We start from the raw sequence: 25358 nt of genomic DNA, 5'->3' as shown, positions 1-25358 counted from the left end.
CATCCTGCTTCAAACAGTCTACCATCATCCCAGTTCCCAAGAAATCGGCAACATCGGAACCGAACGACTATAGGCCTGTCGCCCTGACGTCTGTGGTCATGAAGTCCTTTGAACGCCTTGTGCTGAACCACCTAAAGAACGTCACTGGACCCCTGCTGGACCCTCTCCAGTTTGCCTACCGGGCAAACAGGTCTGTGGAAGACGCAGTCAACATAGGTCTGCACTACATCCTCGAGCACCTCGACAGCACAGGGACCTACGCAAGGATTCTGTTTGTGGGTTTCAGCTCTGCGTTCAACACCATCATCCCGGAACTCCTCACCCCAAACTACTCCACCTCGGTGTGTCCCCTACGATCTGCTTCCTGACGGGACGGACTCAACAGGTGAGACTGGGAGCAACAACATCATCAATACGCACCACCAGCACTGGAGCCCCACAGGGATGTGTCCTCTCGCCACTGCTCTTCTCTCTCTACACAAACGATTGCACCTCAACAGATCCAGCTGTCAAACTCATAAAGTTCGCAGACGACACCACAGTCATCGGTCTCATCAAAGACGGCGACGAGTCTGCGTACCGCCAACAAGTGGAGCAGCTGGAGCTGTGGTGCGGCCGACACAACCTCGGGCTGAACACGCTCAAGACTGTAGAGATGATCGTGGACTTCAGGAAACATTCTTCTCCTCAGTTGCCCCTGACACTATCCAACTGCCCTGTGTCAACCGTCGAGACCTTCAAGTTCCTGGGAATCACAGTCTCCCAGGACATGAAGTGGGAAGTCAACACCATCTCCATCCTGAAAAGGGCCCGGCAGCGGATGTACTTCCTGAGGCTGCTGAGGAAGCATGGCCTGCCACACGAGGTGCTACGACAGTTCTACACGGCAGTCATCGAATCAATCCTCTGTTCTTCCATCACGGTTTGGTTTGGGGCCGCCACAGAAAAGGACAAAATCCAACTTCAAGGGACAGTTAGGACGGCGGAAAAAATCGTTGGCACCGCCCTACCCACTCGAGGACTTGCACATTGCAAGAATCAAGACAAGGGCACGGAAAATCCTCCTGGATCCCCTGCACCCTGCCCACCACCTTTTCCAGCTACTCCCCTCAGGCAGACGCTACAGATCCATGCGCACCAAATCCAGTAGACACTTGAACAGCTTCTTCCCTCTAGCCATTAACTCCTTAAACAGTCACTGACGTAGTCACTCTTCTTGTACTACAAAACTACTGGTTACTCTAAAATGGTTCAATGATTTTGTTGTTTACGATGATACTAATGCAGCGTGTTATACCGGAGACAAATTCCTTTTGAGTTCTACATACTTGGCCAATAAAGATGATTCTGAATCTGATTATGATTCCATATAGGCTTTCACAATGAAAACACTCATTTCTGTTATCATTCAATTTTGCATTTGCAGTTCGGGTAATCACGTTATTATTGCTGTTTCGTGGTTTAATAGATTGCCTGATTTGTACTGTTTGTATATCCCATTTTGGAATTATTCTCAGTATGTTTAAGTGTCAGAAAGCCCATTTCATCTGCTTTGTGAAACTTAGATTCCAAAGTGGTTGATATTAAAGTGCTAGGATGATTGGAGAATACATTGTAATGGCTGAGTCGACACTGCATTGCAGCACGCGAAGCATACGCACGCAAAGCCTCACCCCCGGCGGGGCCTGCGAGCAGAGAAACTAATCAGCCACCTACATTTTGTTCTGCTAAAAACCCGAAATACTGAAATACACCGTTCATGGCATTATTCATTCTTAAAAAGGACAACCTTATAAAACTAAACATACCAACAGAAGAACGACATCGGATTGTGATGGAGTGCCCGAAGAGCGACATATTCGTGTATTAAACTGGAGCCGCAACCACATAGCAGGCACAGGACATGTTGAGTCATCCCGCACGCACAGATGTTTGTAAAGCATTTGGGGTATTATGAAGTCTGCTCTAATCCTCTGTCACGTTATAAAACCTGCAGGGGGATTTTAGAAGAAGCTACGACGTAATCACTTACTCTCCACTTGTTTGAGAGTACACAAAGTTCCCTCTTGAGGTGAAATGAAGCACTCGGAGAAACGTACGCACCTGTGAGTCTGCATTAAGGACCTTGATCCTCTGAGTGGAGATGAATAGATCAACTTCTGTGAGGGTTTGAACGTCTCCATCTTGGTTCTGGAGAAAGAAACCCTTTTTTAACAAAAATATACACTTGAACCCCTTGAGGGACAGTGGTTGCTACAGTGGACAGCTCATGTTATCAGGTTACAAGGTGCATGAAAGGGATCAGTAAAACTGGATACATTTAAATGCCTGTAAATGAAATGATCGTCGAGCAGTAAAACCTGTCCATGTGGGCTATGGGTCCACATTCGAGCTCACCCAGCATCCTCTTACCCTTTTCAGGAACAACAAGATGCATAATACATGGGATTCTTAATCACCTGATGCATTTGATAAAGTCATCATGCTCCAAATAGTGTTGGGAAAAAAAACCCCACCGTCCTATGATTGCAGTGATAATTTGGTTAAATTCTGAAGTAAATTGTCATTTAACCAAATTGTTTGTTGGTTTTGTAGTCATTGATAGACACATCTGTGTGTCATTTTCTACTGGCTCAAATATAACTAAAATCAACCAAACCTTACAATCACACCTACCACATGGAAATGTAAAAGATGAGAAATTAGAGAATACATTTGTCATCTTTGAATTTAAATTCATCAACCAAGGGAAAATGCCAATGAGATTAGTTGTTTTTTAAATGAACTTTTTGCATCCTGCGCTTGATTTAAAAAAAAAAAAAGGAAAAAAAAAACCAACAGAAATTGTTTGATGAAATCAGAAATGACCACAGAACACAAAACACAAGGTGTTGGTGGAAAGGCACTTCAGACCCCAGTGACCCCCCCCCCCCCCCCCCCCGCGCAAAAGAAAGAAATAGAAAAGGTGAGAGGATGTTTTATTTTTCCTGCATTTATTACACACCGCTTTTTTCTTGATTTTGGCAGCCTTCTGTACCCTCTGGCAGGCGGGTGGTCAGGCAGAAGTTTGGATGAGACAAGGTCAGCAGATATGGGAGCACAAACACAGGGGGAAGGAAATAAAGGTGGTAAATAAAGGGTAAGACACCAAAGCCCCAAATCAAAAACAGCTGTCCGATTGTCATTTCTCAAAAAAGTTGTGTGCGTGTGCATGAGCGTGTGCGCATGCGTGTGCATGCATTTGACTGTCTGTCTATGGAGGTAGCATAAGCACAGCCATTTTGGTTATCAATAGATATGAATTAAAACAGAAATTACCAAGTGTAATAATTGCCCTTTTCACCTATAAACATAGTAGAAAAAAACATGCAGACAAAAAGATATTGTCAATCTGAATAAAGGAGAAAAAAATAGATAGATACATAGATATACATGTCAAAGGTTGGATTGTTTGATGATTGGTTGCGAGTCTCAACTCCCAGCACGCACATCCAAAACAGTCATTCATTCCTTCATTCATTTTCCAATCCGCTTATCCTCACGAGTGTCGCGGGGAATCCCAGCCTATCCCAGCTGTCTTCGGGCAGTAGGCGTGGGACACCCTGAACCGGTTGACAGCCAATCGCAGGGCACACAGAGACGAACAACCATTTACGCTCACACTCACACCTTGGGACAATTTCGAGTGTTCAATCAGCCTGCCATGCATGTTTTGAGAATGTGGGAGGAAACCAGAGTACCCGAAGAAAACCCACGCAGGCCCGGGGAGAACATGCAAAAATCCAGATAGGGAGGCCGAAGCCTGGATCAAACCCAGTACCTCTGCACTGTGAGGTCAACGTGCTCACCACTGGACCACCGGGCCGCCCTTTATTCATTCATTCATGATGACATCCAAAACAACATCCACGAACTAAGCAACCACAGAGAGATAGGGGAGCACATAAAGCCTGGATAGACGATTTCAACGTCAAGCTTGTTCAAAAGACTACCGGCAAGGTTGGGTCATCATCTTTGAAATTACACTGGTGTGAAGGCAGTTTTAGGGCTTGTCGGCACATAGGGTATTTTGAAAGCAGGAGGTATTTTTTTGCTGTTTGCCCTGTCATCCACACGTTCAGGTTTCTGAAAACTCCAACCAAAATGGAGATTTGCGGATATCGCCGTGGACAGTCGTAACCAGAGACAAGAGAACGTCACTTGTGTCCCTGCAGCACAAACTGTTTCTATGCTGCTTCTTTTGTGTCTGTTCCACCTGACGACCGTACAAGCACATTTGACGTGCTCTCCCAGATTCACACTCAGTTTTTACATGACATCTAAAAGAAGTAACTTAGATTTCTAGACAATAATTAATTGTTCAGAATGTTAGATCATGTGTCTCAATACACCCTTCTTCACCCACACCAGCGTTAGTTTCAACATGTTACAGGTGCATGTGCCCTGTATGTGTTAAGAAGAGAGACAGAGGAACAGAGAGAAAATTGAATTGCTTTCTTACGGCACATTTGAGTGTTGGGAGATGAAAAAAAGAAAAATGAGGGCGATGTATTACAGTTCAAGACGTACCAGTTTAGCTCAGCTAACTGATCTATTTATTTTTTCTTTTAATATAGTATTAGTTCACTTATTGATTCATTTAACGAAATTGTTATTCCGCTGTCTTCTAGACGTGATTGTAACTGATGCACTGAAAAACACACTTAGATGGCGGATAAATTTTTTTTGGATGGAATTTTATTTCTACACAGGGGAAGGGGGAAGACTTGGGTTTTAAGAAAAAAAGCCCCAAAAATTCGGAGTCCAAAATAGAAGATGGGTCAAGTTTAATTTAGAAAATTGACTTTTGAATATTTGGTTTCAGTGCATTTAATTATGCTTCAGTCAGTTCCAAACAGTGTAACAACAACAACGGACAGTTAGGACGGCAGAAAAAATCGTTGGCACCGCCCTACCCACTCTTGAGGACTTGCACACTGCAAGAATCAAGACAGGGGCACGGAAAATCCTCCTGGATCCCCCGCACCCTGCCCACCACCTTTTTCAGCCACTCCCCTCAGGCAGACGCTACAGATCCATGCGCACCAAATCCAGCAGACACTTAAACAGCTTCTTCCCTCTAGCCATTAACTCCTTAAACAGTCACTGACATAGTCACTCTTCTTGCACCACAAAATGGTACTACAAAACTACTGGTTACTCTAAAATGGTTCAATGATTTTGTTGTTTACGATGATACTAGTGCAGCGTGTTATACCGGCGACAAATTCCTTGTGTGTTCTACATACTTGGCCAATAAAGATGATTCTGATTCTGATTCTGATTCTGAACATTCTGATAGCAAGAAAATGAAAATAACATTTAAAGGCACATTATTTTATATTGTTGCCTGAAATAATCTGTCATCATTTAGCTATTATTATTATTGTATGCATCTGCAGGGAAGGAGACATGAGGCTATGTCTTCCCTGCCCACACGTCCCTGGTGAAGTTGACCTAATTATTCTTTTCACCATCTACCCATAACCAGAATTCCTTGTGAAAGTCACTTTTGCCCGGGGTTCAACCGTCAAACCTGTATGAGGACAGCTATCGTCAAAAAGAAAGCCTTTCTTGCTTTTTTTGGTGTTTTCTTAATTTATTTTTGTTTTGAATCATTTGTTCTTTTCACAGCTTCTCTGCTTTGGGGACTTGAGCAGGGAGGAGACAGACAGCAGGAAGGAATGAGTGAGGATAAAGCCACATAAATATATCAAACGGTAAGTACCATGCAGAGAAGAGCTGCATAAATAACCAACAAAGGCTTTGGTGCAATTTACACATGATTTATTTCTTGAAGCTCAGTGTGGCATGCCACACCTACACACAGTTGGATGTATTAGGTAGCATAGTGAAAAGTATGCTTTTTGAAAATACAAACACAAACGCCAAATTCCAACACAACACACTTTAGCGCTTTACGCCATTGCATCTCAGATAATCTCATGTCCGGAGAAGGAAGTCCTGTTTCTGGGTGTTGTTGATATATGGATTTTGCTGTTCACGGAAGAGTATTAACTTGCATTTGTAGATGTAGCGACTAACTGAGTTTACGGACAATGGCTTTCTGTGTTCCTGAGCATGCATGGCAATATGTTTTCCACATAAAATGCCAATTTTGAATGCAGTGCCTCCTGAGGAATCACGGGCATCCAATGTTGCTTTTCGGTCTTGCAGAGAGGTTTTTCCTAGTGATGGGTCCATGAGGCCTCATGAGGCGTGTCGACACACTGACACACTGTGTTGATACTGTGCTGATACTGTGTCACTGACCACTGCCACCTGCTGGACCTTCAAGATCCCTGCAGCCAACCCACTTAACAGACTGAACTGACTGATAAATTGTTTTGTATATTGAACATATAAAATATACAATTCTGTAATAAATTGGCAAAAGGTGAAGGTAAAATATAAAAAAAGGAAAAGAAAATACTCATCATCACAAATATGTGTTCAAAGGAGTAGAAAGAAGCAAAAAACCTACCCCGAGTCCTACCCCTTCTTATATATGAATTGATCATTTTTCTAAATAGGAAAGAAAGTCTAAATATCAACAAATGCTTTTACCCTTATGTATGCTGTACTAATACATTTTTACATTAGGTTTGTATATACAGTACATACTCTTTAGAGCACATGTATATGTCGATTTTCTCATATTCATAATGGATGCTACATTTCATTAATATATTAAATAATCTCATCAATGTATTTCTGATGTATTGCTATATTTCATGAGTGTATCGAATTTATCAGCTTAATTCTGATTTGTGTAGTTGTCTTGTACTACTCTCGAATTCATTTTTAATCTCAGCAAGAGAGTTCCTCATTTTACTGGTCCGTTTCAGAATCATTCCACAGATTTACACCTATTACAGATACACTCCTTTGTGTGATGTTCGTTCGTGTTTTGGATTTTTTTGTATAGATTAGGACCCCCTAAATTATGACAACTTTCTCAAATTTTAAAAAGCTTCTGGATCTTTTGGCAAAGGTTATTATTGTGTGCTTTGTACATTAATTGGGCAATTTTGAAGTCAATCAGGTCATGAGATTTCATTGTTTAATTTGATAAACAGTGGATTTGTGGGTTCCGTCCATTTGGAACCAGTGATTGTTCCGATTGCTTTGTATTGTAGTTTTAAAACAGTGTTTTACTGGCATTTCCCCATATTCCCACACAATAGGTCAAATATGGAAGTAATAAAAGTATGTGTACTTATTCAGCACATCCTTAGTTTTTGGGAGGATCCCTATGGTTTGGGATATTTTTCTTTTATTATCTATTATGTAGCTGCCAGCACGGTTTTGCATCTACAACTGTTCCAAAACATTTTCATAAGGTCATTCATCAATTTGATGATGAAGTGTACAATATCATTCACATCCATGCATTCATTTTGCAACATTCAATGTGTTCAAATAATGTGAAGATCATTTGAATGAGGATGCTTGTGGGCTTTGATTTCACATTTTTATTGAGAAAAATAAGATTCTCCAATGTTTTAAACTTCAGCCTGTTGCGTCTTTTACAAGCGATTTCTCCTGCTGTGGAGAACACACGCTCACAAGGGACGGATGACGCTGACGTACAAAGGAACTCCTTTGCGAGGTGGGAGAGGTTTGGGAAAGAAGTGTGTTGGTCCTTCCAGTACAGCTGCTTCCTGGAACCTTGATTGTCAAAACATGGAGGGGAGAGTCAACCAATAATAATTACTGATTGTCAATTAAATCATCAACATAGCAACCGTGAAAAGATGAGTGAACGTTTGTATACCTGGCGTAATACTGGGTGTATCGCGAACTTCATTCTCATGCTTGGCCCGATAATGCCTCAGCATGGTGGAGGTGCTTCTGTTGGTGTATGACAATTCGACTTGGCAAATTCGACATTTCACCTGTAATGAAATATGAATAAGAAGTAACTAAGAGTTACCTTGAAATGTATTCGGATTAGAATGGTACAACACACGTCAATAATCTGAGAGGCACTCGGCGAGTGCCTCTCGGCGAGAGGCTCTCGGCGACAGAAGGCGATTTGAATAAATAAATAAATAATACCTTATTCTCCAGGACATCAAAATGGTCCCACACGGCGGATGATTTGCGTCTCTGCTCCATAATCGGCAAGGAAGGCAAGGCACGAACACGAAGTCTGCACTGACACGAACTTCGACAAGCGAGCGTGAGTGAGGTCTGGCTTGTTTCGGCAGGTGGCTTTGTGTCGCCAAACGACTTCCTTATAAACACTGTGCGGCGGGCTTTTGCTGCGTCAACGCCCTCTGCACTGAGTCGACGCCCCCTGGACTAAGTGGCGCAGCCTGTACTGTACCAAGCAGCCGATGCAGTCTAAACTGCACCGGTGCAGTCAATTAGCAGCCTGGACTGTGTCAACGCAGCCGATGTGTCAATTAGCAGCCTGGACTGTGTCAACACAGTCGATGTGTCAATTAGCAGCCTGGACTGTGTCAACGCAGCCGGTGTGTCAATTAGAAGCCTGGACTGTGTCAACGCAGTTCACGTGTCAATCACGTGACGTAATGAGCCAGCACATGCATCGACACGTGGTTTGCTCTGTGAGCCCGGCGCATGTGTCAATGCATCGGTGTCGCTGGACCCATCACTAGTTTTTCCAGATTCTTTGCATCCTTTGATGGCATCACGGACCGTCACAAATGAAATCTTGAAATTACTTGCTGCAAAACATTTTTAATCTGTTGGACTATTTGCTCATGCTGTTGTTGACAGAGTGGCGAATCTCACACCAGCCTTGTTTGTGAAAAAGTGAGCCTTTCAGTGATGCTCCTTTTATATCCAACCATGACACTCACCTGTTTCCAATTAAGCGCTTCACCTGGGGAATGTTTCAAACAGGTGTTTTTTATAGCATTGATTAACTCTTTTCTTGCCCTGTCACAGTTACACAAACACACACATACATACATACATACATACATACATACATACATACATACATACATACATACATACATACATACATACATACATACATACATACAATACGTACGTACATACATACATACATACATACATACATATATATATATATGCACGCAATAAATATGCTTTTTATATTTATTGATTACAATATGTTTTGGACATATAATTGACATTCCAGTTGTCATTATTGTACAGTGTATTATTTTTAGCCTGAATTATTCATCCAGGGCTGTATTATACTTTTTGCGGTGTCTCATGGTTCGCGGTGTCTCATGGTTTCATAACATCATTGGTGTAGGACTATAGAAGAGAAAATCTGGAGATCTGTCTGAATCACCGCCCTTCCTTCTGGACTGGTGTAGCTAACAGCGCCTGTTTGCCAATTTGGCAGATCGGTCTGCACCATGCTGGGCATTCTGGCATAGTGAGAGTGTGTTCACCTCTTTGAAAATACAGTCTAAACTTACGCCTGGTTGGACCATATCTCAAGCGCAGGTGGTGTAATGCAATTTTAGTGAATTTGATCAGGGCAGAGGCAGACAGGTTCTGAGCTCCACAGATTCAATGTGTGGATGTCATAATTTTCCATTTATATAGTCATTGTAGAAGTCAAGTAATCGAATGCACTATAATTATTATTTTTATTATGAATGAATTCATTCTTATTTGAATTGTTTCAGTTATTAAATCATCCCACTGTGTAAATATTTAGTGTGGAGCCTTAACTGTGTTTGCTAATGATCAGTGCATGTTGTGAAATGGGTTACAGATATATGTTCCTCATAAATAAATGACAAACTCATCAGTAAAGTTTCATCCTTATTCGAGATGGCATGCTATACACACACACACGCACACGCACACTAAAGATGTGACAATGCTGTCCATCATTATGTGCATGTCATATTGTGCATCAAATGGAAAATTACTGTCAAAATCATTGTTCGCATCACAGTATTTTTCTGTGAGTTTACCTACTTGTTTGTATGTAGTTCCATAAAAAAAGTTAACTGGTACAATCTCGAGAAAGTAGTCCAATAACACTCCTTGGTCGACTTACAGCAGTCACTTGGCTGAACTATACATGTACTACTAAATTTACAGTAACTGCGTAGTCTGAGTTGCTAGTTCAAGAATTGTTCAGCAATGAAAACATGTCTGTTTGACACCATCTAATTGGAGCATTATCATACCTTATAAAATGTTCTGATTCGCTATATGGCCAAAAGGGATATTTTTGACGTTGTATTCTAGTCTTTCAGTACCTTAACCCTGCTGACTGCCTCCTGGGCTTGCATCATGCGGATATTCTTGGAAGGGTTCCTCTCAGACAGCAGCTGAGTGGAGCCCAGGTAGTTAGCAGCAAAAATGATTCCATCAATCAGATCTTCTGGCTCGCAGGGTCCAGGAACTACGGCGGGGAGAAAAGATAAGTATTGGTACGAAGCCAACAAGAGAGACGGATGGGGTTTGGTGTCGCTGTGGTGAAGCAGAGCCAAGCACCGTGGCGAGAGAACAATAACACATTGTGTGAGCAATGAGAAAACATCTAAAAAAAATTGTGCAGAAACAATCGAATAAAATTGAGTAAGTTCTGTCAAACGCAGTTGCTAAGGTTGCTGGTCCCTCTCTCTGGAATGACCTCCCACTGAACATTCGGTAAGCCTCCTCGCTGCCCATCTTTAAAGCCCTCCTCCAAACTCACTTGTATTCTTTGGCGTTCGACTCAGCATGATTTTACGGCTTGGGGCTTTCTACCGCCTTTATTACCATTTTGTCTTACTGTTTATTGTGTATGTTAAATCGCTCCATGTACAGCACTTTGTATACAGCGATGGCTGTTTGAAAGTGCTCTATAAATACTGTTGACTTGACTTAAGAATAAAAGAATCACAAATACTCAGAGAAAAATTCCACTACAAACTTGTCAATCATTGACTGCACAGGCATCAAAAACGGTGAAGAGGCACTATGGCCCAATAAATATGAAATAGTTCAATGTTATGTTAAGGAAAACTGGTTGGGAGCTGATGGAGGCGTTATGTGTGAGGAAGCCTGGCTTGTGATTAATCTGTCTGTGGTATGTAAATGTAGACAAGACAGCCACTGTGGGCCTTGTTGTACAGTCACAATCCGTGGAAGCAGACGGGCAGCTAAGCCCCTCACTCATCATTTGATTTGACATCTGTCAGCAGGCGGGGAAAGAGCACAGAAGGAGCTCAACCAAAAAAAAAGGGTACTCATTGGGGTCCTTTGATGTACTACATACGTCGATGTTGAATCACCAGGTACAAACAAGTAAGGGTGCATAAATGGTACAAACTATCAAATGGGTATAAGGTGGACCATAGCAGTGCCCTGTTGTTCAAATAGAAGAGTACAGTGATTGGCTGGCAGTATAGGTAACCCTTCCTTGATAAATGACGGCGACAGCCATTTTGCATCGCCCGCTTACAACTACTTTCCGTGAAATTTTCTACTCGTTCAGTAGTTTTGTGAATGTGAAGACATGCATTTTTGGAGAGGGGTGTTTAACATTATGTTGACTGTGCAAAACATCTCTAATGTTATAACAACCACTGGATATTATTCACTTTCATCATGAATACGAAGGCACACCGTTGTATGTCTGAAAAAGGGTACATATTGGGTCCTCTATGCATTTGCCCACGATTGTACCCTAACCTACATATTTGGCCCACCAAATATTGTGTGGGTTGCGATATGTACCCTGTTTCAGGGTACAATAGCTTTACCCGTGAGGGTACTGCCCCACTGACAAGCCATTGGACCCTAAAAGGTTCTAATTTCACCCCTTTTCTTCTGACAGTGTGGGATTGACTGGAGGTGGAGATCAGCCCCTCCCAATGCGGTTGATTTACTTTGAGGTCAACATACAGCAGATCATGTACAGACAGATGAACTTACCATCAACAAAGCTGGGGAACGACGCAACTTTTTTGGTAGTCTAGAAAACAACAACATAACAGTGTTATGCTATAAAGAAGAGTTATTTTGAGCAAAAACTGCTTTTTGTGAATGGTTGTGGTCACCCGCGTGTCTGCCTTCATGTTCAGCTGAAATACTCTTCTGCTCAACCATGACCACAAATGCTTTCAATTAAAAATGGATAAACGATTCAGGAAATGGGCTTGCTGCACTATGCTCATGAGCACTGCAGAAGTGGGTGTAGCGACACTACAAATAAATCACCCTGCAGGCAATTCCGTGGAAGTTAGATAAATAGAGGAAAACAAAAAAACTTTACCGGGCTGTGTGACCTGTGACATCTTATTCTTACAGGATATAACCTGTTCCGAGAAGCCAAGGACAAAAGCAACGTGTGGAAAATGGTCTGAAAACAACCGTCGCCTGTTTGTATACGGTTTTCATAAAATCAGGCAAGTAGCTCACTTAAAAAAATAAAAACCCACCAACGGATAACCAGAGGACATGCTGTGGTGCAATTCCAAAAGGATCCCTTTGTGCAATCACACCCACCCACCGTCACATCCAAACAGAAATATCAGCATTTTAAAGTGGACTGGGGGTATCACGATCAGAGAATACAGGAGCAGGGTATGAATCTTACGTCAGGTGCGTTGTTGTTCTCCAAGGGAACGTTCAGGTCAGAGCGCTGCTGTTTTCTCGGCTGCTCTGCACCATTGTTCACCTGGCAGGGCAACACAGACAAACAGGTGTGAAAAAAGTATAGGACAAAACACAATAGTGGCAGTGAGGAAGCTTTCGAGGAAGTACCTGGACCTGCTACGATCCCGAATGAAAAAACCTTTGACCTTAGAAAACAGTGCTGACGAAACTCTCCTAACTGGTAGAGAATACAACACAATTTCCTTGAATTTGAATAGATACCACATTGTTAGGTTTGAAAAAAGTGACTAAATCTGTCTTTTACTTGCCCTTCATTCAGTTTTGTATTTTGTCTCAGCTGCCTACAAATACTTGGTTAGCAGCAGGGCAGCCAGCACACAACCACACACAGAGGGATTATCTTTACTTCCCGGGATATATCTATCTCGCTGTGCGCAACTGCTTATTAACATTCTGCAATTAGTGGCACAAATGAAGCATCTTGCCAATAAACGTGCTCCTCGCTGGGAGGGTAGAGATGAAAAGTGGAAATGTGACATTCAACGGCAATATTGTCAAGCAAATGGAGCTAGAATCAGTAGATATACTGTGTGACATTAGTGTCCTTCTTTGTGAAATGAGAGCTAAAGACCGGATTAGTATTCATGGTGTTCTGTAAGTCGGTTGTGAAAACAGCCCTTAATGAGATTTGTATTATTCAGTGAGAAGTGATGCTAAAATCCATGTCGTGCCATAAAATTGCATATGACCAAAGCCCTGTACAGTACACGCTTTCTACAGTGACATCGTCAGCATTTGCATAATGAAGGCACCCGTCGAAACATACATTTGCTTTATTCCTCAAGAAGAACGTGGACAGTTTTGAAAACATTGGCCAAGACTGGAAATCTGATCTGATCATTACCGTATTTCCGCACTAAGTGGCACACTTAAAAGCCTTCCATTTTCTTAAAAGCTCACGGCGTACCTTAAAATGTATGGTTATTACAGTAACCCTTCCACCCCCTCCAGCCCACCCTGACAGCACTTGGTAGCTCCTTCAGCCAGAGACTGTTACATCCCGCGCTGCAAGAAGGAGAGATACCGACGCTCGTTCCTACCGACTGCTGTCAGGCTGCTGAATAAAAATAACAACAATAATAATAATAATTAAATGATGTGAAAGACAATTGTAAATAGCACTGCGATTTATCCATTTTGTGTTTATATTGCACTTAATTGAACGGTGTTTGTTGTTTTTTTTCTTCTTGCTTCTTTCTATCTATATTCTTGCTGCTGGAGGCTGTAAATTTCCCCAGTGCGGGACAAATAAAGGATATCTTATATATCATATCTTAATATGTCGACCCCAAAATGGCTCCTTGCTTACAACGCAGAGTTCAAACTTAAGGCGATCATGTTTTGCAGTTGAACACGGAAATAGAGCAGCGGCAATAGAGTTCAACGTTAACGAGTCAATGTTATAACTTGCTGTTGGTTAAATGAACTGTGTCGCTGCTTTATTAAATATGTTTTACTGACATCTGATCGTTCTGTTGGAATAACACCATCTAATATATGAAAAATTTACAAAATAGGCCACTCATTGAAGGTGCGCATCATAATCCGGTGCTACTTTTAGTGTGGAAAATACGGTGCAGGTGCCATGTCAATGTATTTGTGTTGGATCTCAAAAACCATGTTGAGTACCCACAAGGTCCAACATCCATGCTAAAACTAAAATGCATATGTTATATCTATGGTTACATGCTAGCAGTGGTGTTCATTTCCCGTTTTGGTTGTGTTACTTTCTATATGGACAAGATACATTAGGGATAAACGTTTAATACCAATTTTCCTTCAAACCGATGCCAGTTCAATGATTCACGTTTGAGTACTCGACGAAATCAATACCAAGTACCGATACAACTTGTAGCCTACTGATGATGATACATAAAATTTCAATTAACACAATGAAAGATAACTGTGAGCAAAGACTTTGCTGTCTATCTGATGCACATGATGAGTGACAATCTGTCAAATGGCAGCAATTTACATTGACCACTGCCAAGGAAGACTTTTTCAATATCAGTTTGTTTTGCTTGACATATCAGTGGCTGGTAACGGCATCCTTCACAACCAGTACCTTGAAATAAGGCTGGTATTGCCCTGATACCTATACTGGTCCATTCCAAATATATACGCAAATACATGAAACTAGCAAATGTGAATTTGACACCAACTGAACAATGCAATGTAGAAAGTAGGAATCAATATTTTCTCAACTATAACCATATAATCCAAACCCTACAATTAATAGATAAATACATTTACACAGTGACATTAAGATTGCATACATCTAAATGCTACACATACCTATGTGTTTAGCTTGACTTTGAATGAATATCATAATATTGCCCGTACTGGGTTTTATGGTCAAATACACCAGACGCTTATAGATACTGCTCAACCTTCAGGAGCCAGTGTAGTCAAGATACAACTTCATTCAACGGACTGTGTTACTTCAATATAAAACAAGACTAATTACATCCTAATACACGTACAACCAAGTATTGTACGTCGATTATGTTGGAGAATTCATGTGCATGTGCGTTCCTGCGTGCATGTGTGTGGTAACCAGAAATAACTACGCACTGTTACTAGATCGCGTGACCCACTTCTGAACTACAAATAAGCACCACACAGTGCACGCACTTGTACACATGGTGGAGCAGATGTGCATTTTCAAAATATTAAAAAACGTCTCTACTCACCATCCTATTTAGAGTAAGGGAGCATCTGTGCAGGTTTGGTGTGTGCGTAGAGCGTGTGCGAGCGTGCTTTATATGTGTATTTATTCTGCTCTGTAACAGCAAAGCACAAGGACGGGGGCAAATCAAAGAACATGTGGGAGGGGGAAGAATACAGCTATTTTCTGTGGAGGAATGAGAAACACTTCCCCTGTAGCTCACAGACTTGCTGATGGCTACACTCTCTTTCATTATATTCCAAGGTAAGTGTCTCTGCCAGACAGTCCTCAAAAAGATGGGTTATAGATATAATTTCTGCAAAACTTCTGAGCATATATGCATTACTGTTTTACTGCGAACTGAGTACATTTTTGGATGTCTGACTCAATACTTGAAGTACTGTTAAATCAAAAGCCACTCAAAAAGGGGTTCTGGAAATGCCTTTTAAAAGGGTTTTTACATTAAAAAGAAAACAATTGCTAGCACTGTGCCAAATTGCGTATGCCTCAAGGCAAATAAGCCAGCTCACAGTCCTCCAAATTCATCTAAACCAGGCAAACTGTTTTCTTATTTGCGACTGATGTAATAAACCCAGAGGGAAGCTGTTGGTTTCTTTAGGTAAAATGTCTTACAGCTCACCTGCTCCTGTTGCCATCTCTGCCGATCTTCTGGGGAATGTGGTTGGATCTTGAGGCCCCTCTGGAGGTCTGGGTTGTTATGATGCACAGAAGGCAAGTTGAGGGATTTGGGTCTGCTGTCATGGCGATGGTGACCGAGCGCATATGTGGCCGTGTTGGGCTTGGCGTGAAGGTAGTCCCCTGTGGGCGGATCCTGTAGCAGTTCTTCTGGACTTTGATCAGTGCCACTACTGAGGCTTCCCATGCTCATACTCATCTTGATCTCAGCAACTATTTGGTCAATGTCCTCCTCCGCTTCCTCACCCGTCTCCCCCTCTACTACTAACACCTTCCGGCCTCGGAAGGGAGAGACATGCACAGAGTTGCCATTGTCCTCTTGGGCATAGTAATCTCCAGTATAGACCCTTTCATGTCTCTCGTGTTCATCTCCTTCCTCCTCTCGTTCCTCATTTGGAACGTCCTCCTCGCTTTCTGCATCGTCCTCGTCCTCGTCCTCCTCATCAGGTCGACAAGTGTGGAGGCCATCCTGCAAGGCAGGTTGTTGTTGGTGGTGATTGTGATGGTTGTGGTCCAAGATCGGTTCTGGTCGTCCATTGTATATCTGTTCATCTGGATCTTGCTCCACCACCTCACAGCGTACCTCCCCTTCACCCTCAGCCCACTCCTCCACTCGGTGCCTCTCACTACCGGCCCACTGCTCTTGCCTGCCCGGACTTTCCTCTCTCCACTCCTCGCCACCTTCTTCATCGCCTTCCCTCCATGTCTCGCTCATGCCTTCCTCCTCTTCTCTCCACTCTTCTTTGGCTGCATTTTCTTCTTCTTCTTCTTCTTCATCACCCATCCACTCCTCCTCTCTCACCGCTTCCCCTGCCTCACCCTCATCAGCCCAACCTTCAACTTCCTCCTGGCACTCGGTGTGGCCTTCACCTGGCTGCGTAACACAAGCCCGCTCGTGACCGTGTTTGCAGTCTCCCTGGCTGCTGCAGTCCATACCTTCCATGTAGCTCTCATCCTCGGGACAGTATCGGATGTAGTAAGTTACACCTTCATCCTCCTCTGCCAATCCTGGAAGGGTGAATGATCACAAACATTTATGTTATTCATCGATGGTGCATAAGAAACAGGTGAATCATAACAATTACTAATGCACGAGGTAGAGTGCTTTGCCAAGACTGAATATTCCTATTTTGGACAAACAACAAATCTCCTCCTTTATCGAAGGAAAATAAAATATAAAACGGGTGTTTAGGGTGGGGCGGTTTGAGGACAAAAATGGAGCAGATGAGTGGAGGTGGACCCTGCCCCTTTGGTCTCACCCAATTGGCCACGCTCCCTGCACACCCTTGATTTAAACTCTGTCGTAGGGGTAAAATTTTAACAGTATGTTTTTCTAATGATCTCTCTATATCAGAAAGGCTCACCTTTTGTGCGTGGTCTGGATTGTACCCCCAGAGATAATAATAATAGTCATAACTTGGATTTATGTTGTGCCCTTCAAGGGTACAAATGACGCTTGTGGTAACATACTCATCACCCCCACGCAAGAGAGTAGTAACAATCTTTAAAGCACATTTACAAGGAACTAAAGGCAACAGATGAAATGCATGTTTTAATAAATGACTGCTAATGAAAAATATGACCAAAAAAAAAACAAAAACAAAAACACTGGAATCTTCTAAAGTCATACAGTTCAGTGTCTGACCACCATTTTGGGAGAATAAAATATGAAATCAAACACTGGGGCAGAGCTTGGTGACAGCTCAGATGGATGTGCAAATAGTAACTCTAAAAAGTTGAATGTTATGGTTGAATGTTTAATAATTGCTCCAAAAAATGGCATGCCTGGGAGCAGAAAATACAGGAATGAGAGAAGAAAATAATTTACACCAGAGGTCATGGGAAGTACGCAGATACAAATTCAAAGATTTCAGCCCCACTACTCTTGTACTAATAATTCACAAACAATTCAAGTGTTTTTGTTGTTTGTTTGTTTTTCTGTTTTAATATTAAGAATTGTATTTGCTTGGAAGCCAGATCCCTCCAAATTATGCAAAACCTCTTTCAACTATGTAAACGGGGTAATATGATGAGAGACAGACAAAGAGGGATGCAAAAGAAAACATAACATAACTTTTTTTACTTGTCATGTTCAGTTATATATAAACTAGCTGGTTCGCCGCCCACCGGGCGGCTCATCAGCTAGTTCCTGCGGAAGGCTGGTAAGGTGGTGGTTCGCCGCCCTCCGGCCGGCTCATCAGCTAGTTCCTGCGGAAGGCTGGTAAGGTGGGCCTTCGGCCCACAAAAGTGTTGTTGCTTGATTCAACTTTTTGTTCATCTTCATTGCTTATCGCGAAAATAAAGAGATGTTTAGCTCTACTAAATAACTAACAATTTCATTGCAATGCTTGTGGGTAGACAACATTTTTTCGCTAAGATGCCCGCGCGATCGTAGTGAGCCACTGCCTGAGCGGCGCAGTGGCGGCGCGCAGCGGCGCGGTGAAGTAGGTACGTTTTGAAAAGGGACAGACGGAAGGACAGACCGCGTGCGGGACGATGCGCAATATATATATAGATGTATGAAATACAAACAGATTAAAAGTTATTTAGAAAACAGATATCAGTATGTGCAGTTAAAAAAAAAATAAAAACAAATCACCCGTAGATCACTCATGTATATATATATAAGATATATACAAGATCAGTTCCCGGCTCCTCAGGACCTGCTCTGACCAGCTGTGTAACATTGTCCAGCACATCTTCAACCTGAGCCTGAAGCTGGGCAGAGCTCCACAGCTGTGGAAAACTTCGTGCCTGGTCCCAGTGCCCAAGACCCCCCACCCTAAGGAGCTGAACAGCTACAGACCGGTGGCGCTGACGTCTCACCTGATGAAGACGCTGGAGAGACTCATCCTCGCCCACCTTTGACCGCTGGTGAGCCCGTCACTGGACCCGCTGGAGTTTGCCTATCAGCCTGGCATCGGCGTACCTCCTACCTGGCATACCTCCTCCACTCAGTGCTGTCACACTTGGAGAAGGCTGGGAGCACTGTGAGAATCATGTTCTTTGATTTCTCCAGTGCCTTCAACACCATCCAGCCCAATTTGCTGGGAGGCAAACTGCAGAACGCCGGAGTGGACCACCATCTCACAGCATGGATCATAGACTACCTCACAAATCGGCCGCAGTACGTGAGATTGCAGAGCTGTGAGTCGGACCGGCTTCTCTGCAGCACTGGAGCGCCGCAGGGGACTGTTCTGGCTCCATTCCTGTTCATCCTCTACACCTCGGACTTCAGACACGTCACTCCAAACTGCCACCTTCAGAAGTTCTCCGATGACTCTGCGATTGTTGGCCTCATTACAGAAGGGGACAATCGGGAGTACAGGGGACTGACGAAGGACTTTGTGGACTGGTGCCAGCAGAATCTCCTCCAGATCAACCCTAGGAAAACTAAGGAGTTGGTTGTGGATTTCTGCAGGAAAAAGTCCTCACCAGCACCGATGAACATCCAGGGTATGGACATAGAGAGGGTGACCTCCTACAAGTACCTTAGTGTTCTTCTGAACAACAAACTGGACTGGTCCCCAAACACGGACACCCTGATTAGGAACGGACAGAGCCGACTCTTCCTACTCAGGAAACTGAGGTCTTTTGGGGTTCAGGGGTCACTCCTTAAGACGTTCTATAACTCGGTGGTGGCCTCGGCCATCCATTATGGCATTGTCTGCTGGTCAGGCAGCATCTCAGCCCGGGACAGAAAGAGACTGGAGCGACTGGTCAGGAAGGCCAGTTCTGTCCAGGGTTGCTCCCTTGACACTCTGGAGGAGGTGGGCAACAGAAGGATGCTAACTAAGCTAAAAGCTATGATGGCCAGTCCCTCCCACCCCCTCCAGCCCACCCTTACAGCACTTGGTAGCTCCTTCAGCCAGAGACTGTTACACCCGCGCTGCAAGAAGGAGAGATACCGACGCTCGTTCCTACCGACTGCTGTCAGGCTGATGAATAAAAAATAACAATCATAATAATAATAATAATTAAATGATGTGAAGGAAAATTGTAAATAGTACTGCGATTTATCCATTTTGTGTTCATATTGCATTTAATTGAAAGATGTTTGTTGTTTTTTTTCTCTTTCTTCTTTCTACATACATTCTTGCTGCTGGAGGCTGTAAATTTCCCCAGTGTGGGACGAATAAAGGATATCTTATTATCTTATTATCTTATATATATATATATATATATATATATATATATATATATATACACTCTGGAGCGACTTTTGTGTGAACAGGGTTGTAGGTGGCGTGGTACGCGGGGGTACGCCATCCATCCACTTCTCCCGACGCCACGTTCAATTTTCATTGAAATGTTTGTTGATCATTGTTCTAATGCGAGTTATGCTTAATAAGGTTGGCCTGTGATTGTTTTGGAGTAGTAAAACATTAAATGTAACGTTGGTTCAACTGGTGTTGTGGCCTATGATTGATGTTCTGCATGTATATATAGAACATCCCAGAATCGCGTACACGTGGGCGCCCAACCATGCACATGCGCGCATACGCACGCACGCGCGATGAGCAACAGCCGGAATGGCCCCGACTAACATGAACAAAAGCAAAACACACAGACACACAAATACTTTACTCCTCCCACCCCTTGCGGTCGACTTGGGAACAGTCCGCTGGCTCCCGGTCGATCACGATCTACTTATTGGGCACCCCTGGTCTAGATTGTCCACAAGTGTAATTTTGAGTGTGAATGTTTTAAATCTCTTTACTTCCGACTAAAATGTTTCGTGTTATCTGTATGCTCAGTAAAATAGACAAACTAATTAAATCACTCACCGTCATCATAGTCCTCCTCATCCTCTGAAGTGTTGTTAATGTAGTCAGAACAAGAGTCATCATCCAGGCTGTCAGCTCCATCATGAAAGTCTGCCTGGTTGTGGCTGTCTTGCTCATGCTCATGTTCAGGCATTGAGGTTGTTTCGGGTCTCTGGTCCTCTAATTCTACATCTGGTTGATTGGTATATCGCTTCGTTTCAACATCTGCATCCACATCCACTTCTGGACAATTGGGAACCTCGTCCTCATGCTTGAGAGATGAATAATATGCTTTACAGGTAGGGGGGAGTGGCTTTGGCACATGTGATTCCTTAGGATAGTGGGTCCGCCGCTGGCGAGGATGGATGGCTTTCAATTCACAAGATTCTGTGTGATGAGCTGTAGGACAGGAGGTGGTAACTGGCGGAGCCACACCGTGGGTCCCTGGCCTCTTCCTTTGGGCCATGTTTGGTAGTTTACAGGCCTTGCATTGTTACGGTTTGCTCCTAAGTAACACAAAGACACAGAGATGGAAAGATTTGAGCTAATTCCACTTCAGAGATGCATATGAGTCAATCTTTGCTTCTACAGGTAGACAGAAGAAGAGGGTTGACTGAAAAAGGACTGGGTGAAATAAATATCAAACCTAATGTAATCGATACCTTATCAGAACTACGAAAACTGAAAAAGCTTCCCTACACACCGAAACCATTGGACTAATGTGAGAATAATAGTCTATTGGATTCAGATTTAACTTTGGTTTTGAAATGAAAATATCAACTCACTGACTGTTTCTTGTGAAATATGTGTGCAACAAAGGCATGTGAATTCAAATCTGTTTCCTATTGAGAGAGAGCGAGAGAGAGAGAGAGAGAGAGAGAGAGATGAATCCCATCAACTGTCTCACAATGGTCTGCGATATTTTTATTGTGAGTTTCCAGCAAAAAAATTCGAAAAGCAACTTTTAGAGTACAAGATGGATGAGTGCTTCAGAAGTCACAACAAAGACTAATGCCCTGTACAGCTCATATTCTTATTACCGTTGAATCAGTGACACTGAGCATGAAGTTGAATCAGAAGAGACCGCAGCAAACAATAATAGAAGACACAATCCGCAAAATGTCATAGTTTGGCTGATTTTGTGAGTGAGAGATTCTATCTAAGACTCTTCATGTTGGCAGTTAGTTGATTTGCAAAAAGATTCGCATTGGAACGTCGGTCCGTGCATGCACAGCAGCAGGAATCTGCACTAACTCATGCTACTGTCACCAATCATTCTTCTGATTCAGCTTTCTTTCAGACACACTCTACAGTTCCCTGGCGTCTGTGGTCAGGATCCAATTGACAACTTTCAACATTTTTGCCTGCCCCAATCATCAGGGATGATTGGAATTCATTAGCTATGAGCCAGCCAGCTCACCCTGACACACAAAGACAAAAAGACCACACAGCAACACTCCTCAAGCTACGCAATATTGTACGTGAGCATCAGTGACAGTGACTGACTGGCTCCCTGCATCATTACCAAAGAGTAACTTATTATTACTCATTGGAGATGGAAATCGTTGCAAACCGAATCAACCTTCTACTTCTGCTTGGCTCTCGACAAAGGCGGACGCTTTTTGCACTGCTCTTGCCCTCACCCCACCCTTTCCGTGCTCGCCACTTAGTCTTTGTCTAACTTTTTTCATAGCCTCCTACCGTATTTTTCATCCGAAGAACTAACCATGGAATTAGTTGGCTGGTCTCTCGATGTAATGGACAAAAACGTTTTCGACGAAAAGAGTAGGCAGTGGGGAGCCTGCTTGCCCTCCAGGGACACTTGCTGCCGGATACGTCCTGGATCCATGGAGAAAGTGGAGACCGGTGTTCCTGGCAGTACTGTCCGTGGAGGATGTGGAAGACATCGACATTATTGGCCTTTTGATAACGGGTATGCTGCTACTTGGTGTTGGCAGCTTTCCGTTCTATTGCAAAATTCAACCGACGGGAGCGGCTCTATTGGAAGTGAAGAAGCTGCCGGTCATTCTGGATGGCTTGGCGCGAATGTCCAACACTCAGACTCAAGTGGTGACTGAGCTCAACCGCAATATTGTTGCGGTTTTGGAGCGACTCCGCGCGATCGACAACAACATGGAGAAGTTGGAATCCGCGCTGCGGAAAGAGTTTTCTGATTCGGTCTGATCGGCGCCAGTGAAGAGATACAGACCACGGACTCAAGGCTGTCTGAAATTGTTTTGGAGGGACGGCCGCCAACAAACAACGCTATCTGGCCTTTCCCCTGGATGGAAGTATGCATGGAATCTAGGGCCCCCACCATCACCCCCTTCCTTCTCAGCCATGGACTGATAAGCCAGGACTGTCTTCATGATGAGCAGACCTCGACGAAGCAGCTATGACCTGTACACGCATACACATACACGACTGGACAAGCACACGCGCATACACATCCTGGTTATCACCGTCTTCATCGCTCCGATTCTTTTTCCCCCCGTGATGTGGTTCGATAATGCGGAGCGCAACGGTGACCGTGCAGCTGGTCATTTTCGGTTGCGTCGCGGTCCCCCCCACCCCCCTGCCCCCCCTTCCCATTCATCCCAGCGTTTTCCTTTCTGAATTCTGATTGTAATTTCCCCATTGCGGAACAAATAAAGCATATCTTAATTCTTAATTCTTACCTTGAGGTCCTGAAATGGGATGTGGTGTACAATAGCAGTGGCGGTAACAACGGCCCAGTGTTCCCTCTCTTCGGTCTTCCGTGCTCCTCCCTTCCCCCCACCAGTCGCTACACAGCATGCACCTCACTGACTCCACCCGCCCCATTTCGCTACATTATATTCTAACATCCGCTTGTTGAAGCACAGCCCCTCCTGAGCAGAGAGTAGGGATCAGTAACTATGGGTAACTGCATCTCAGGGGCGGGGAAAGCTCCCCTTTGACCTCCTCTTTGTTGGATTTCAATATTGAGAAGCCCTTGGATTTGGGTATGGTTTTGGATCATTGAAGCAGGAGTGTAATCATATATAACCACTTGCAAATACAATGTACTCACAAATTGTGTATTGGATTAAATCAGCATTTTCAACAGCTTTAGGACACATTTAGAAGTTATGTTGAATAAAATAATTTTGCCATGCAGTAAACAAGGGGTCCCTTGTCAGTACTCAAGTCTTATGTTCACTTGATAACTTATATCAGGAGTTACATACCATATTGCTTATATATCCCATATGTAACAATATATTACTTTAGTCCTCGCATGTATGATTACAGTTCTTGTTATTTTATATTAAAGTTTTTTGTAATGACCGGAACTCCCCACCTCTTATTGTAGCAGATCAGTCACTTCACCAATTTTCGACCCATAATGTAACTGCATCTGACTGTCATGCACCTAAATATACTGAAATAGAGGCAGTGGTTAAAACGTTGTTTATTTTTAAGAATGTAAAAATGCTTCAAAGAGATCACATACACAGCCCGGTACTAGCCTGCCTATAGAATCCCAAAGGACCGTTTCGAGGAGCAGCTTGGGAAGATTCGAGCCAAGCTATCATCTCCAGCAAACATGTTTCTGTCTGCCACAAAATGCTTTCGCTAGAGTGAGTAGCTTTAAATGATCATCAGACACTGGTGTAGTTTGGGAGATGTGTGTGTGTGGTGTGTTGATGTCAGGTTGAGAAGGGGAGAAAGAGTGAGAAGCAGTCCGATAGCAGCAGATGGCTTAGGCACAGTGAAGGTCCTGGGAATACTAATGTCTCTGCTTGAATTTTCAGTATGACTTCGAGTCACTCTTGTGAAAAAAAAAAACGGGAAAGACAAAATCACAAATTCATTCAGATTTTTCATGGTTGCCATGAGCATATCAATGCATTGTTTATTATAGAGAAACTGATCAGTCTCAAAATTTCAGATAAATGTTTGCCAAAATGTGTGATTTTTTTACTTGTTTCAGCAATGGCCAAATAGAACTACAATATAACAGGACAGCCCTTCACCGGAGCTTTGAGCCAAACTGGGCGGGGTAAAAAATGAGCTACATGTTTGTTTTTGTCCACATGTTCTCCAAACTCTGGGGTGTGTGGACAGTTCAACTCAAAATTAAAACAATATATGCTCAGTTGACCTCTATTTTCCTGAGTAAAACATACAAAGAACAGGTCTTCAATTTTTTAAAAACTGCTTTATCATCCCCATGCAAACATGCTATGAAAAATATGAAAGATTTACCAGCCTTTTTTACAAGCATTTGGGGGTTTTTATAAATGTAATGGCTGTCAATAATACAAAGATTTTTGCTGTTTCATGGGCAGCCTTGTCCCTATTTGCCTGCGAATACACGGGGTCCACTGTACACTACAAAGACAAGATATTAAATGTTCGAACTGACAAAAGTTTTACTCATTTTGCATACGAAGCCAGCGATACACGTTCCAAAAATTTTTGGATAGGAGGGTGCTTAACTGTGTTGCATCACCTTTGCTTTTATCAACACACACACACACAATGAGCATTTGGGAAGTGAGAACACTAACTATTGATGGTTCTTTTTAGTT

The 25358-nt window shown here is 43.1% G+C and overlaps 1 protein-coding gene across 2 annotated transcripts in view; it reads right to left on the bottom strand.

Moving 5' to 3' along the window:
* apba2b (amyloid beta (A4) precursor protein-binding, family A, member 2b) overlaps positions 1–25358 on the bottom strand; it is a 46594-nt gene that overhangs the window by 7894 nt on the left and 13342 nt on the right. The window contains exons 2-8 of one of the 2 annotated variants that reach the window (XM_052063076.1): positions 20824–21308; positions 15981–17044; positions 12593–12673; positions 11929–11968; positions 10266–10411; positions 3005–3040; positions 2104–2190 (exon numbers count right to left, since the gene is read on the bottom strand). In XM_052063076.1, the coding sequence (XP_051919036.1) occupies positions 2104–2190; positions 3005–3040; positions 10266–10411; positions 11929–11968; positions 12593–12673; positions 15981–17044; positions 20824–21268 (1899 nt within the window). In that variant the 5' untranslated portion in view covers positions 21269–21308. The remainder of the gene's footprint in view (positions 1–2103; positions 2191–3004; positions 3041–10265; positions 10412–11928; positions 11969–12592; positions 12674–15980; positions 17045–20823; positions 21309–25358) is intronic. The other variant, XM_052063077.1, reaches the window with a different exon arrangement.

This window comes from Hippocampus zosterae, chromosome 4, assembly GCF_025434085.1.
Source record: "Hippocampus zosterae strain Florida chromosome 4, ASM2543408v3, whole genome shotgun sequence".
In the NCBI taxonomy this organism is placed as follows: Eukaryota; Metazoa; Chordata; class Actinopteri; order Syngnathiformes; family Syngnathidae; genus Hippocampus; species Hippocampus zosterae.
This window is presented reverse-complemented; position numbering and strand designations above follow the sequence as displayed.